We start from the raw sequence: 16,945 nt of genomic DNA on the forward strand, positions 1-16,945 counted from the left end.
TCAGCCTCCTGAGTAGCTGGGATTACAGGCACGCACCACCGACCCTGGCTAATTTTTGTATTTTTAGTAGAGAAGGGGTTTTACCATGTTGGTAAGGCTGGTCTTGAACGCCTGACCTCGTGATCTGCCCGCCTTGACCTCCCAAAGTGCTAGGATTACAGGTGCGAGCCACTGCACCCAGCCACATGATGATTTTTATGTATTTCTGAGCCCTGCTTTCTGGGAGAAAACACGGGCAGGGTGACATGGAAGAGGAATATCAAAATAGATATGCCAGGAACCACCATCCCACCGGTGACAGGGGCGCTCACTGCAGCCACTGGTGCAGTCTGGTGCCGTGACAGAGCTGGTATCGGCGCTCTGGCTGCAAGATCTGCTTCAGCTTTCTGGGAGACTCTCTATTTACCCCATTTTCTCAAGCTCACTACACTTTACTTTTGAGTAGGAAATACGAAAAATTAAAACGTATCTCAATGGGACTTGTGGGAAAATGTCCAGGATTCTCAGATATACCTTTAAATGCTTAAAAACAAAAAAAAATTTTGCTCTCTGAAATGTTACTTCTTTAATAGGGTATGTGGGTTTTTTTTACCCTCCACCAACTGCTTTTAAGAAATGCCCATCGCCTGTAGTCCCAGCTACTCGGGAGGCTGAGGCAGGAGAGTGGCGTAAACCTGGGAGGCGGAGCTTGCAGTGAGCTGAGATCCGGCCACTGCACTCCAGACTGGGCGACAGAGCGAGACTCCGTCTCAAAGAAAAAAAAAAGAAATGCCCATATTAAAGCCACACTTTTAGAGACCATGAAATAAATGATGAGGGAGAAATCTTCTCTAATTTGAAGACAGTAAGAAGCAAAATAGAAAAATATTCTGAAATTCTGTATGTCCCTTGAAACATTAAAGAAGCAAAATAGTCTTTCTTCCTAATGGTTTCACTTTTTAAAAGTTTTAATCTGTACTTTCACTTAAGAACACGCACGTGCATGCATGGGGGAGTTTAAGGTGAGGAGCGCAGAAAGGCATAAATGGCTGGAAAGGGTGCCTGTGAATGAGGTCTGAGGACACCGGGCTTTTTCCTACCCGCTCAGCTTCCAAAATCAGCGAAGCTCTACCGCCCTCTCGTGACACAGGAAGATGCTCCCAAGAGGCACGATCTGCTCAGATGGTAAAAACCAAATCCAAAAACACACAGTAGCCCACATTGAGATATTACCTGTACAAAGATTAGAATAAGAAATAATCTTGCTTTTTTTTTTTATTCAAAAGGATCACAAGCTTCACATCAATTTGGTTTCAAAAAGACCTCATGTCTTAACACTAAGTACAGTGACATTTATTTTGCCATCTGTGACAGTTTCATGTCGAAAAAGCCTCAACATAAAAAAACTACCTTCAAAACCCACTGAGATGTTCTCACATAAACTAGGATACTGCACAAACAATAAAGTTCTTTCTTCAATAGTCAATCTTTTCAATTTCATCCATGTCTTCAGCGTTGAGTTGTTTAATACTGCTGTCTAAAAGAACAAAGAGAACAGAACCAGTCTTACATCAGGGTCTAACTGGAACTTCATTCCATCCAGATTTCTGAAGACAGTGATACCTTGTATAGAAAGCCCTGATATAGGAACATGAGGAAGGAAGGGTGTCAAAGTCACTGACCAATACTAACTCAAACAGCATCAAATGCCACAGACCGTGGAATGTATGTATCTAGATACACTGGGGCAAAGAAGGCCAGAGTGGAAGTGAGGAAAGCCTGGGAGGGACTGAGGCTCTTCTACTGCAATCACTTCCTGAGACCAGGGCCTTAGGAGCTCACCATAGCAACAGTGGCCTTAACGCATCTTCCTCACCCTGTCCTCCCCAGTTAGCCTAACACAGGGGCACTTAACCTACTTCCCTGAAAGGTCAGTGGATGTGCTACAGTCAGTCTACCAACCTATGAAAATTATATTCCAAATGGCATGTGTGTGCCTGTGTGCACTTCCCTGGGGAGAGCGCTTATTGCTTTCTACAAAGGTTAAGTACCACTGTCCTGGCAGGTGTTCCTCCTCCCCTGCTCCCCAGCCAGATCCATGGGCTTTGGGGCATGCGACAATTTGAGCCATGGGACCTTTGGAGTTTCCATCAGAGAAATCCGCCAGTCCAGAGTTCCAGCAGGCCGTCATCAGAGCCTGCCTTGTTTAGATGGGGGGCTGAAGTCACAGACTTCAGAATTTAGGACTTTCCCGTTTGGGAGGGTGGGCAAGAGGAGGGAAAAAGCATAAGTAAAAGAGAACTGAAGAGAATCTTAAAGGATGTTACTACTTGCTTAGGGGATTTCTTTATAAGATGTGAAAATCTGCTCCACAATCTGCTCTGCCTTCACAAGATGTGAAATTCTGACTGCAGAATGAGTTATAACATGTAAATCTGAGCTCTATTTTTTTTTTTTTTTTTTCTGAGATGCAGTCTAGGTCTTTTGCCAGGATGGAGTGCAGTTGTGCGACCTCAGCTCACTACAACCTCTGCCTCCCGGGTTCAAGTGATTCTCCTGCCTCAGCCTCCCCAGCAGCTAGGACCACAGGTGCCCACCACCACACCCAGCTAATTTTTGTATTTTTAGTAGAGATGGGGTTTCACCATGTTGGCCAGGATGGTCCGGATTTCCTGACCTCGTGATCTGACCACCTTGACCTCCCAAAGTGCTGGGATTACAGGTGTAAGCCACCACACCCAGCCTGAGCTCATATTAATTCTACTTGATCAAAATAATTTTTAATTACCATATAAGCACTATTTAATCATCTGTCTCATATTAGAACCCTGGTCCTGTGAAGTAGAGGCCTTCCAGTTCATGCATTCTGCTGCCACTACTCTTATGAGCTCTCCAGCACACATCATGGCTGTCAGACCGGCAGGTCTACAGGTCATATTGTGAGGGTGGTGCTACTTACTAAAGTGGTCCTGGATTTTCATGAGCGAGGGCAGCTTATCCACTTCAATCATGTTGAAGGCAAGGCCCTTCTTCCCAAAGCGCCCTGTCCGCCCTATGCGGTGGAGGTAGGTCTCATAGTCTGGCTCCTCTCCTTGTTTTACAGGGAGATCAAAGTTCACAACAATCGTGACCTGCTTCACATCAATCCCTAGAAGAGGAAAAACACCACAGGGTCCTGCAAGGCTTTCCTCAGGACACGGGCCATTCAAGTACCATGTTTGCCAAGGGAATTCGTATTTATAGAGAAAATTTAGAAATCCAACCTGGGTTTATGTAATGGAGACAAGTACTTTGGTTAGGAAGTTTGCTTGCATGCTGTGATGTCTTGATGCTACATAAGAGTGTCCATAGAGAATGCTACAGAAATGTAAATATACACAAAGCATGTGTGTGTGTGTGTGTGTGTGTGTGTGTGTGTGTGGTGGAGAGGTGCCCTTGCCAAGCCCACAGAGCCACCCTCTCATCTCTACTCCTGCTGTACCAAGTCCCCAGCAGGCCCCGTAGTCTCACACCCGCTTACCCATCATGGGGCTCTGGCTCTGCTCCATTTCATGGCTACTGTTCTGGTCAGGTCTTTTCAAGCCCTTACCTCAGTGGTTACAACAACTTCCAGACTGATTTCTCACCACTCTCTTCCCCTACTCCTCTCATCTCTCCTATGATGGTCACCAGAGCAATGTCCAGCACACCTGTGTTCAAAACCCACTGCCCAAATTGTACAGGAAAAGTACAAGCAATTCAAGACCTCAAACCACCTAAAGTCTCATCTCTTTCTCTCCTGACTCACAAATACAACACTCCAGTCAAGGTCTGGCCATTTCCTGAACAAACGTAAATTCTCATTCAACTGAACTGCTCCCTTCCTGCAAAACTTTTTCTCTTCTCCTTCTTCTTTTTTTTTTCTTTTTGAGATGGAGTCTCGTTCTGTAACCCAGGTTGGAGTGCGGTGGTACGATCTTGGTTCACTGCTACCTCTGCCTCCCAGGTTCAAGTGATTCTCCCGTCTCAGCCTCCTGAGTAGCTGGGATTACAGGTGCCCATCACTATGTCTGGCTAATTTTTGTATTTTTAGTAGAGACGCAGTTTCACCATGTTGGTCAGGCTGGTCTTGAACTCCTGACCGTAAGCAATCCACCCGCCTCGGCCTCCCAAAGTGTTGGGATTACAGGCGTGAGCCACCGCACCCGCCCTGCAAAACCTTTCAGATTGAAGGCTGCCTCGGAAGCCTTCTGCACTTCCCCTCCCCGCTGTGCCTTCCTTCTCCACATTAACAAGCTGTCCAGGTCAGGATCCTCGCGCTCCTTGCACTGTGCCTTGACCTGGAGCTCTCTGTGCCTGCCTTCCTCTAGGGTCTAGAGTTATGTTGTCCAATATGGTAAACGTTAGCACCATGTGGCTATATTTAAATTAAATAAAATTAAAAATTCAGTTTGTCAATCACACTAGCCACATTTCAAGTGCTCAAGAGCCAATATGGTTAGTGGAAAAATTCAGTTCCTCAATCACACAAACCACAGTTCAAGTGCTCAAGAGCCAATATGGCTAGTGGCTACCAACTGAAGAGCACAGAATAGAACATCTCCATCACTGCAGAAAGCTCTATTGAATAGCACCAGTGTAGAGAGGTGAGAGCCTAGGCTGTGAGCTCCTAAGGGATAGGAACCTCATCCTTTTTTCAGGATACTCTTCCCAAGAGCAGAGCTCAGCATCTACTCCTAGCACGGCAGGTTGTCAGTTCTGTGTGCTAAACTAAGAATTAACCAGGAAATGTGGTTTGAGTATGGAGTCCAAGCAATGATTTAGGAGGGATGAAGAATGTAGGAAGACCTTTCTCTCGAAAAAACAAAGGATTTTTTTTCACCAGTAGTCAACACTTTTAAAATCAGAAACTCCACAGAGATGCTCAACATCATTAGTTATCAGAGAAATGCAACTTAAAACCACAATAAGATCCCAGTATACATCTCCTAGAATGGTTAAAATTAAGAGTGACGTTAGCAATTGCTGGCAACTGGAAGAGTTTTACAGCTTCTTATAAAGCTAAATGTATACTTATCACAGGACCCAACAATCCCACTCCTAGATATTTACCCAAGAGAAATGAAAGTATATCTCTAAATAAAGACCTACACATGAATTTTTATTACTGCCTTGTTAAGTATAGCCCCAAACTGAAAGCAATCCAAATGTCCACCAACTGGTGAACAGATGAACATCAATATAATACTATCAGTAATTAAAAGGAAATGAACTGCTGGTGCATGTAATAATACTAATGAAATTCATTAGTATTATTATGAGCATTATGTCAGGTGGAAGAAGTTACACAAAGGCTATATACAGTATGATTTGATTCTGTGTCTCCAAAAATATGGAGACAGAAATCTGATCAGTAGTTGCCAGGGGCCATGGGATGGGAAGGGAGACTGGCTGAAAAGGAGTGTCAGGAAACTGGGGAGATGGAGATGCTCTATTTTTTGATGACAGTGATAGCTGCATGATTGCATGTTTGTCAAAACTCACAAAACTGTACACTTAAAAAGAATGCATTTTATCATATGCACATTAGAACTCAAGACCTGACTTTAAACACACACCTCGAGCGCAAACATTAGTTGTTATGAGAACCTTCTCTTTCCCATCCCGAAACCTCTGAATGATGGAAGCTCGCTGCTCCACGGTCAGTTCCCCGCTCAACAAAGACACCTGGTGGCCATCCTGTATCATCTCCACGGTCAACCACTTAGCGTTTCGACGAGTCTATGTAAAAAAGCAAAACCCACCACAGCACCCCAAGATTAAGCAGAGCAGCCTAGCTGTGCTTGTGACACCGTGCATGCAGGGCGGGGGTAGGAGAGGGCTGCAGAGGAGTTTAATTTCACCTCTCCCTCAGTCCTCAAGGGCCTTAAAATGTGGCATGGCATCCTCCCTCCGTCTGTGCTTCTAAGGCCACATCCTCTCCACCAGTCAGACCTCTGGCTTTCTCACCCATGAAACGGAGATAAATGTGCTACATCTACCTCACATGTGCTATGATGACAAAATGATATCATGTAACAATGGCAACAACAGACACTCTAAGAGTGCTTGTTTCCCATGTGCCAGACAGCTGGCTGAAATCTTTACGTGCATTACTGTGAGGGTCATGTGTTTTCACAACAAATTAATGAAGTAGCAACCTAGTTTCATTTAAAAAATTAAAAACAGGCCAGGTACGGTGGCTTACACCTGTAATCCCAGCACTTTGGGAGGCCGAGGCGGGTGGATTACCTGAGGTCGGAAGTTCGAGACCAGCCTGGCCAGCATGGTGAAACCCCGTCTACACTAAAAAAAAATACAAAAACTAGCTGGGTGTGGTGGCAGGCACCTGTAAGCTCAGCTACTCGGGAAGTTGAGGCAGGAGAATCGTTTGAACCCAGGGGGCGGAGACTGCAGTGAGCTGAGATCACGCCATTGCACTCCAGCCTGGGCAGCAGAGTGAGACTCCATCACAAAAATAAATAAATAAATAAATAAATAAAATGAAAACAGACAAAACTCTCAAAGCTTAAAAATGTTATGTAACTTGCCTAAGGTTGCATGGTTAGCCAGTGGCAGAGCTTTCTTTTATTCTACAAATATGTTTTTGGTGCTGTCCACACGTCAGACAGGTGCTGGTCTAGTGCAGTGGATATGGGAGTGAATGAGAGAGAGGAGACCCTGCTCTCATGAAGCTTAGAGTGTTTACGGGGTAGTGAGAAAATAAAACACATGAACATGAGAATGTCAGAAGGCAAAAAGCAAACATAAAAATGGGGTGCTGTTAATAATGAATAACATCCTTCACCGGATAAAGGGTGTCTGTACAAGGTACAATAAACATAAACTGAAATGGGGAAGTGTTAGAAGCAGTCCCTCTGAAAGAAGGCCCCGTGTTTAACATCACTTTGAAGATCCTATTCCATTAACCTTTTTACGTTTCACCCATAAAATACAGGTAATTTCTATTTAGAGCTGTTCTGAAGATTAAACTGGAGACACACAAGAAGTGCTGAACATGGTGCCTGGCTATAGGGCACTTGTTATCGTCCCCCACCTCTGCCTGTAGACATATCTGGCACGATGAAGACACACCCACAGAGTGTACCTGGCAGAAGATGATGGCCTGGCCAATGGTGATGCTGCCATAAATGTTGCACAGAGCCTGGTATTTGTCTTTCCTGTGCTCACACAACACGTAATATTGCCGGATGTTGTTCAGGGTAAGCTCCTCTTTGCGTAACTTGATAACATTAGGGTCAGGGATGATTCGTTCAGCAAAGTGCCACACAGAGTCCTCAAAGGTTGCTGAAAAGAGGAGCATTTGGCATTCGGAGGGTAGAGCTCTGTGACAGAGGAGAGAAGGCTGTCACCCAGCTGCCACCCTGTCACTCTTCTTCAAGCACTTCACGCCACTGCCATCAGCCGCTGCACGCACCCCTGTTCCACGTGAGGTGCTGCCTGCAACGACCAGCTGTATCTCCAGGCAGATAGCCAAGGTCCTGCCCCTCCTTGCCACCAAGAATTTAGAAAAGTATATAAACAGAATGTGGAGCTTAGGGCAAAGTTTAGATATATATTCTGGAGGGTCTGAGGTTTCTCATGCCAATTTCCTCTTTAGGAGAGGCAGACTCACACAGTCACAAGAGGGGTAGACTAGATGCTCTTTATAGTTATCATCTCACACAAAGGTCAATGGAGACGAAGGAAACAGAGCCAGTCATTTGACAGCAGGCATTATATATCTTGGGAGGGAAAGAACAGCCACAACTAACTTGATTCAGAATGGGAAGAACTAGATACAAATTAAAGGGGAGCAACAGGGGAAAATGCAGTGACTAAAAAAAAAAAGGTCATAAATAAAAGCTTGGAGATCAGGGTGACATTAAACTTTTCAGTAACAACAGCGGAAGCTGAGGATATTAATTATATAATATAATTATTTTTAAAAACTTTTCTGTTTTCAACATTTCTCTGAATTTAGAGAGAGAATGACATAGGATTCCTATCCAGGCAAACTATTAGCCAAAAGATCAAATTTACCAGTATAATAAGGACATTTTCAGACATGTAAGGGCTGAAAAATAAATCTCTTTTATATTATTTTTCAGGAAGACATTAGAAAATATACTCCAGCATACTGAGGAAGTACTCCAAGAGAAATGACCCAAGATATAGGAGATTTAAAACTTAAGTGAGCAAAGGAAAGACCCCATGATGACAGCTGTACAGCAGATCCACCAGACTGAAGCTGGACAGAGGGAGCTTGGAATATCGGCAGGAAAAAAGAGAAATGGATGGATTTTTTTTTTTTTTTTTTTTTTTGAGATGGAGTCTCACTCCATCACCCAGGCTGGAGTGCAGTGGCGCGATCTCCGTTCAGTGCAAGCTCCGCCTCCCAGATTCACGCCATTCTCCTGCCTCAGGCTCCCGAGTAGCTGGGACTACAGGCGCCCACCACCACGCCCGGCTAATTGTTTTGTATTTTTAGTAGAGACAGGGTTTCACCGTGTTAGCCAGGATGGTCTCGATCTCCTAGCCTTATGATCCACCTGCCTCGGCCTCCCAAAGTGTTGGGATTACAGGTGTGAGCCACCGTGCCCAGCCGAGAAATGGATGGATTTTTAAATTTTATTTTACTATTTGGAGATACCAGACATATGACACATACGGCAGAATAGCTATGGGAAAATTAAAGATCCTTACACAGTGATACTAACTAAATGAAAAAAAAAAGCAAAAGCAATGATTACTTCTAGAAGAAAAAGCTTTACAAGAAAAGCAGCCCTTTATATTAGTGGTATCTGTATCTGTGGGCTCCACGTCTGTGGATTCAAACAACTGTGGATCAAAAATATTCGGAAAAAAATTGTGCTTGTACTGAATGTATACGGACTTTTTTCTTGTCATTATAAATAATCTAGAAATGATTTAAAGTACACAAGAAGATGTGTATAAGTTATATGTAAATACTATAACATTTTACGTCAGGGACTTGAACATCCACAGATTTTGGTATGTGCAGGGGGTCCAGGAACCAATCCCTTGTGGATACAGAGGGGCAACCGTAATTATAATAATATGCTGTTTGGTTCAGCAGTGAATAATACTTACACTGTCACATGATATCAATACTGACAGTTAATGTGACCTAATTCATGGCATAATTACAGAGAGGTGATGGGGGGATAGGAAAGGTAGAATGGGTGGTGTTTTCAAAGAACTCAATTCCCACTTCCTATAATGGGAAATAAGTTGACGACGACTACACATCAGGAAACAGCAGTATGAAAATACTATTTAAAGGTATGAAGGTTAATATCAGAAAAGAAGTATTCTCTTCAGGTTGGAGCAAGGGGTTACTGTTTTTCATTACAAGTCTTTCAATACTAATTGAATTTAACATTGAGTATGTAATACTTCATTAAAAAATATGCGATACAGATTCCTAAATCCCACTTACAGAAACTCTCATTCAGTAAGTCTGAGGCTGGGTCCGGTAATCTGTAGTTTTAAATCTCTCAGGTGATCCTGATAGAGAGGCCTAGGAAAACGACACGGCTTTTTACAAATTAAGAGGGAAAGTCAGGACTAGATTACCAGCCTCCTGATCCCACATTACTGTGTCCTCTACTCTATCTCAATTATACATTGTATTCTCACCAGGCTTTAACAGATCCTCTGCAGAATTCTGGCCAAAATATAGAACATATTGGCTAATTTGGTGCAGATGCACTATATATTAATAGAGTCCATCTGTAAGCTGTGTTGCAAAAGTAAAGCACTCAGGCAAGATTGCAAACTGAAGAAGCTGGAAAACTATAGCAGTCCGAGGGACTCTTGAACTGGTGAAAATAATGTAAAAACCCAAATTTATTTTAGAGGTGAAGGTGAAGGTGGTGAGGAGTTAAGCAATAAAGAGATAATGTGGAGGAGTAAACAAATGAAATTCCCCATCTGGACAGAAGGCTGAGGAAGAGAGGAGGACTCTGAAGATTACCTTTGAATACGAATACTATGATCTGAGAATCCTTGAGTGTCAATCATCACATCTGCTTCATCCAGGACAAACACACGAATCTTAGTCAAATCAATCAATTTTAGTTTAAAACACCAATCTAGGACAGTCCCAGGAGTGCCAATTATAATCTGTTTAGTGATGTCGGTGCCTCTGGGAACTAGGGAGAAAAGGGTTTTAAGCACTCCTTCAGATGCAAACAACTCTAACAGGTTCAGGGCAGTGCAACATAAAGCTCATAAGCAAAAACACAGTTTGCAATAATTTTCCAAGTGGAAACCCTGAGGGTCACTGTGGTTTTTGATTCTGCAGAATTTTTAGGATAAATTTCTGACTTTATCTTAACTTTAACTGTGAAAAATGGCACTTCCCCAAACAAAAAACAACCAAAATGTCCATCAATAGGTTACATTAAATAAATCATGAAATATTGGGCAGCTAGTCAAAGGAACAAACAGTATGAAAAAAAGTGCTCCCATTTTTGTAAACACTCAATGAAAACAAATATAAATATGGGCATTTGTACGTGCTTGTATGAGCTCAAAAAAAAAAAGCAAAAAACAAAGGCTTGCCTGTTTACTATGTGATGTGGGATTACGTTTTCGGAGGGCAATGAAGAACAATTTTCACTTCTATCTTTTCATCTTTTTGTCTTTTAAAGTTATTTCCCCCATGATAAGCTTATAATAGTTTAATGAAAAATCCAAAAATAAAAGCCGTCCTGCACAAAACAACCAAGTCTTGAAGTCAGGACTATACAAAGGCATCCCCTTGCAGGATGTGGAAATGATGTGGCTAACATTTAGTGGGTCCTTACTACATGCCAGGCATTGTGTACAATGCTTTACCAACGTTATCTCAATTCTGATAACAACTCTACGACATGAGTGCTATTATTTCCCCTATTTAGAGATGAGAATGCCAAGAAGTTATATAAAATGCTTATTAGCGGTGAAGCCAGGATTTGAAAAATCAGCCAGGACTGGCTTACTGGTACATACTTCGATTCCCTCGAATGGCATACATCACTTGAACATCCACACAGAATTTTCCCATCTGCTCAACCACACGGCCAGTTTGCAGAGCCAATTCATAAGTAGGAGCTAGGCAGAGGCACTGTGGGATAGAGAGAGAAGGGAGGAGAAAGGTTCTTAAAAGCATCTTTCAAATGTCAACTACAAGAAAAATTTGTATAGGGAGAGACACAGAAAGGAAATTGAAGGTTTTCGTTGAATGAAATATTTTTAATTGGATACAGTTTAATAGTTGACAGATTTGAGGTGAATGTTGAGTATGAGAAGAGGAAGGGACTGAGGAATGGAGAAACAGCTACCTTTTACATATTCCTCTCTAAAGGGTTATTTAGAAACACAAGTTACTAGTCACCCTTTTTGGGGTGGGGGAGGCATAGGAGGGGGAAGAATGAGATGTAGGGAAGCTGGGAATCAATGAATGCAAGGCAAATTACAGTTTGAGCTCTATCCCATAGCTCTCATTTGCTATTAAAAGTCTATTTTTGAGGCTGAGCACAGTGGCTCACACCTGTAATCCCAGCACTTTGGGAGGCTGAGGTGGGTGGATCACCTGAAGTCAGGAGTTCGAGACTAGCCTGGCCAAAATGGCAAAACCCCATCTCTACTGAAAATACAACAAAATTAGCCAGGCATGATGGTGGGCGCCTGTAATCCCAGCTACTTGGGAGGCTGAGGCAGGAGAATCACTTGAACCCAGGAGGCAGAGGTTGCAGTGAGCCAAGATTGTACCACTGCACTCCAGCTTGGGTAACAGAGTGAGACTCCATGTCAAAAACAAACAAAAAGAAAAAAACAAAAAAGACTGCCTATTTTGGGAACACTCCTTGCTTGATCCAATCTGTTTATATTATCTATATCTTTATAACACATAATATGATATATATAATACATAATATGATATATATAATATAATATAATATATAATGGGCAGAATAGTCCCCCAAACTCTGTTACTCCATACTCCATAAAAATGATGGTTGCTGATGAATAAAGATGCTGATGGAAAAAACTGGTGATATCTAATGCACTTACATGTGTCAATTAGGAATCTGTGATAGGGAAACATAGCCAAAGTGCTAAAAACACCTTTCACACACATTTTTCAAAATGTGCTCAGGCATAACTTACCCTACATAATTTTTATTGATAATATCAAACCCTAATCATAAATTTCACTGAATTTGTCTAAAATGCGTAAGATTTCCTCTGCCTTACCTATAGCTGACCTGGCTGATCAGAGTGGAAGCTAACTGAGAGTGCCTTGGTGTTCCCCACAGCACTTAATGCATATGGGTACTCGGCTTGTCAAGCAAATAGGGGGAGACGACCAGATACTTTTCATGAGTGGAAACTACACTAGGAAAATGGTAAACCGGGTACCAGTGCCAGTCTTGACTCAGCCACTCTCTGGGGACCTCAAAAAAGACACTTCCCTCTCCAAGCATCAGCGTCCTCCTCTGCTAAAGTGAGGTGGACTACATGACCTTCTGGTCCTGCAGCTAGATGGCTGTAATTACTGCATGCTTAACTTATGCCAGGCACTGTGCTAAAAATGTAAATTACTTCATTAAATCCACATGATGACTTTATTCAATGTTTAATGAGTGGTTTCTACAAGCCAGGCACTGTGCTAGGTATTAGGATTTAAGGCTGAACAGATCAACTATGATACATTCCTTTACAGATGCTATCTTTACAGACAAGGATTAACAGACTGAGATGTACTAACTTGCCTAAGACATTCAGTTAGTAAGTGCGAGGTTCGATTTCAAACTACTCAAGACTCTAAAGCCTGTCCTCTCCATCACTGTCCCATACTGCTGCCCAATGCTCTATGATTTTATGAAAAACATGTCTTTTCTAAATATTTTATCACCGTAGTAACCATATTATTGCACAGGAATATCACCTATTACTAAATTAGCACTGGTAGTGCAAGCATTCCCAGGGTTCTCTCAGCCTTGCCTTACCTGTGGGAACAATTCCAAGGCATTAACCCTGCTTAACATTGCCAACACGAATGCCGCTGTCTTTCCTGTTCCCGACTGGCTCTGTGCTATGAGGTTCTGGGGTCTGCAGAAAAGAGAAGACCACTGGGCTAAACTGAACACAAGAGAGTGGACATAAACTGAAAATAAGAAAGTAAACATAACCAAGTTAGAATACCACTACCCTGGAAACTCACGGATGTGCCAGCATCATAGGGAGAGCCATCTCTTGGATTTTGGATGGCCTATTAAATCCCATTGCATAGATTCCTTTTAGTAACTCTTCCTTTCTGTCAAAAAAAAAAAAAAAATCAAACACAGCTTATAGTTGGTCAGTAGCATCAGAAATACATACCTGAAAGGTGCATTTCTAAATTAAGTCACTTGCCGCTGAGCTTTAAAACTAGTATTTGGAGATAGATCATTCATACCTCAACTTCCAAACATCAACAATCACACCTGTAGAGCTGGACCACTAAAACAATAAGCTATGCCATAAGTCTAGGCGAAGGACAGTGGTAAAGATCCTAAGCCAAACCTTCTCTTGAACGAAGCAAAAAAGGAAAAACTCATCGGATAAAAAGAATATATCCATTTGCTGAGAGAGTTATATTTTCTGCCTAAACAGAAAACTAAGTGACATTTACTGTTTAGTTCCTTTTCACGAATGATATTGACATTTTTGACAGTAATTTTCAGAAAAGATAAATTTTTATTTAGGTGATTCTTAGATTAGTTCTTTCTAGGAGTAGAAAACACAATATTACTTTATCCTTCTGAGGCAATGTTTCAAAATGCAGCTTTCCTGAGGGTCTTAAGAAAAATGACAAAACGAGGATAAATCAAATGAACTAGAACACTTCAACTTTTAATGACATGCACATTTGTGTGTGCTTAATTGGTAGAGGGCTGGCAGCCCATCTTAAATCATGGGTAGGCTTTCTACCACTTAGAAAACGTCTAAGAACTAGGATTTTGGATTTTTACCCTTTACATAAGTAGGTTTCAGCGCTTTTCTTTCTGTTAAAATACATTTTTTAGCGTCAAATGATAAATCCCTAAGGAATGCAAACCCGTTTGTGAAAGTTATTCAGTTTAATACCATTTGAAACAAAATATAATCAGGAAAGTAAAAGCTTATAACTTATCTACAGTGGGTGAAGTAGGATGTCTGGGTCATTAGAATCTGGGTTCTGATACGGAGAGGGGCAATCTGGCAGTGCTTAGCTTAGCTCTCTATCCCAGGATGAAAATATCTTAACTATCAAAAATGTTCTCAATTTGCCAGGCAACTTGGGTATCCTAATGTTCTTCTTTAGAACATCCTTTCTTCTTCTTTTTTTTTTTTTTGAGACAATGTCTTGCTCTGTCGCCCAGGCTGGAGTGCAGTGGTGTGATCTCGGCTTGCTGCAACCTCAGCCTCCTGGGTTCAAGCGATTCTCCTGCCTCAACTTCCTGAGTAGCTGGGACTACAGGTGTGTGCCACCATGATCGGCTAATTTTTGTATTTTTAGTAGACACGGGGTTTCTCCATGTCAGCCAGGCTGGTCTCAAGCTCCTGACCCTCGGGTGATCCGCCCTCCTCAGCCTCCCAAGTGTTGGGATTTTAGGCATAAGCCACTGCACCCGGTCTGAGTTATATTTTGATTGCATGGAAATGTGCAAATCTCACTTTAATACTGAATATTAAAACAAAAATTAACCAGGCATGGTGGTGCATGCCTGGAGTCCCAGCTACTCGGGAGGCTGAGGCAGGAGAATCGTTTGAACCTGTCAGGCGGAGGTGCAGTGAGCCGAGATCATGTCACTGCACTCCAGCCTGGGCGACAGAGTGAGACTCTGTCTCAAAAAACAAAAACAAAATATTCAGTATCAGAAAACAAAGAGGAGATCCTGATGGTTTTTATTATAAGCAGATTCGTTTGTTCTGTGCTTTTCAGCATTTTTCCCATATTAAAAGAGTAAAAATACTCACAGCCGCAGCTCTTCAAATGTCTTTACTGAGTAAAGTGGAGAGCTGGGATCCTTCTGTAAAACTTCCACACGGTGACTGGATTCTACTAAGGACTGACGGATTAACTTGTTTAAGAGTGAATTGGCTGCCAAATCCACTAGAAAAGCAAAAATAAAAAAGAGGACATCAAGCTTCCTGAATGACAACAAATAAGTTGTTCTTTCTCTTTCAGTGGTTGCATACCAAGCAATTGCACCTATGCTCATTTTTCCTCTAAAAGAAGGTTCCAGAAAGAATGATATAGCACTGAGAATCCATTCTTTATGAGGATTCAGTTTCTTATGCTCTGTTACTTCACTATCCTCTAACTTCAAAGTAGCCCATGGCCATCTCCATGAGACCAAATCCTTGACAGTTGGAAATTCTGAACCCAATCCCTGCATATTCCATTTCAACTTCCTATAAATAAATATACCTTCTTCCTAATTTAGTGTGTCTCCTGATAGTCACTATAAGAAAACAGGAGCAAAGACAGGCATTTTCCAATTGAGATTATATTATTCACTCACACTATTAAAGTTATAAATGGAAACAGAATGCTAGTAGATACATGCAAATGAATTCATCTCCTACCTACATCATCTTCATCATCTTCTTTGATGTTATTAATAGAACCATCTGGAAAGGATGGAGGAGAAACAATACAAGTAAAGACAAATGCTGAGCAGAAATGTAAAGCAGACTATTCAATTTTTTCTTCCTGACTCTTCAGTGTCTACTGGCAAGAAGAGTCATTTCATGCAGGAGTGGACGAAATGATTGGGAAGGTAATGGAGAGTGTTGAATGTCACACTGAAGAACTCGCCGTATCTCACTTGGCAGGGACGGGATGAAAGCAAAGCAATGCTTTTTAATCACTAAGGTTGCTCTGCTTTGCCCTAACAGCACTCACCTATGTTTCGGACTGTAGTACTCTTGACACCCCGAAGGTTCTTCCGGGGGTGGCTGAGGTTTGAAAACTATTGAGAGACACAAATTTCAACCAATATTAAGATGCAAGCCCTCAAGCAGCCCAGTGCTTCCCTACCACAGGGGCTGGGAGGGATTCAGGGAAGGACACCCGGGTATTGCTTCCTTTGCAATATTAGGTAGCAGCAGATTGCTTTCGAAGTTAGGTTTCCTGTATGAATTATCCTAAAATTGGAGATTTTCTGTATTCCCTGTACATGAAGTTTCTCTTTCCTAGGCCTCTAGTTTAGAGTTGGGCAGTACCTGCGGCTCACGGCACCAACAAGGGGAGGAAGGCTAGGAAAGTGCGCTGGCAAATGGATGGAAGCAAGCTGAGGCTTAATGAGCAAACGGGCAGAGTAGAAAACTCGGGGTCCAGCTGGGACTACCAGAGCTGCGTTCCCACCCTGGATTTCCAGGGGTCGTCATTTTTGCCCTTTCTAACCAAAGGTCTTGCCTCTCGTGGGGGTGGGGACGGGGTCTCCCTCTGTGGCCCTCTTCCAAACCCTTCCCGCATCTCCCCTCCAGCATCTGACGCCCCGCTTCGAACGCTCGCGGGCTCTCCCTCCCCTCCCGGCCGATCTCCCTCTGCGAGTGGGAGCTCCACCCCCGCGGCTGTGCACCCCCCGACTCGGTGGCGGTTACGTGGCTGTTCAGCCGCTCGCTCTCCGCCGCCCCTGCGTCGCCTCCCCACAGTAACGACGCCATGGCTGCGATCGCTGCTCCCGCCCCCAGCACGTGCTTCCACCACAGGCGCGAGGCGGTGCTGGCTCTATCCGCTGGCCAATGGGCTTGCTCAGGGGGGCACGCGTCCGCGCCCGCGACCACCGCGGTGTGGCGCGCAGGCGCTGGAGGGCGGGGTGGGACGCGGGGCGGAGGGCAGAGAGCGGGGCGGAGGGCAGAGAGCGCGGCGGAGGGCAGAGAGCGCGGCAGAGGGCAGGGACCC

The 16,945-nt window shown here is 43.2% G+C and overlaps 1 protein-coding gene across 2 annotated transcripts; it reads right to left on the reverse strand.

Moving 5' to 3' along the window:
* Positions 1-1,236: 1,236 nt before the first annotated feature.
* DDX25 (DEAD-box helicase 25) lies at positions 1,237-16,850 on the reverse strand. 2 transcript variants are annotated; one of them, XM_003910925.3, is made up of 12 exons: positions 16,645-16,850; positions 15,944-16,010; positions 15,625-15,669; positions 15,013-15,148; positions 13,235-13,327; positions 13,020-13,122; positions 11,017-11,131; positions 9,998-10,175; positions 7,106-7,343; positions 5,577-5,739; positions 2,939-3,127; positions 1,237-1,516 (listed from the first exon to the last, which is right to left on the reverse strand). In XM_003910925.3, exons 1-12 carry the CDS (start codon positions 16,705-16,707, stop codon positions 1,455-1,457), a joined length of 1,452 nt encoding a protein of 483 aa, XP_003910974.1. In that variant the 5' UTR covers positions 16,708-16,850; the 3' UTR covers positions 1,237-1,454. The 2 variants fall into 2 exon arrangements, with proteins under 2 accessions (XP_003910974.1, XP_009185880.1); XM_009187616.3 differs by lacking the exon at positions 16,645-16,850 and adding an exon at positions 16,457-16,553.
* Positions 16,851-16,945: the final 95 nt, after the last annotated feature.

This window comes from Papio anubis, chromosome 12 (genome assembly GCF_008728515.1).
Source record: "Papio anubis isolate 15944 chromosome 12, Panubis1.0, whole genome shotgun sequence".
Taxonomy (NCBI): Eukaryota; Metazoa; Chordata; class Mammalia; order Primates; family Cercopithecidae; genus Papio; species Papio anubis.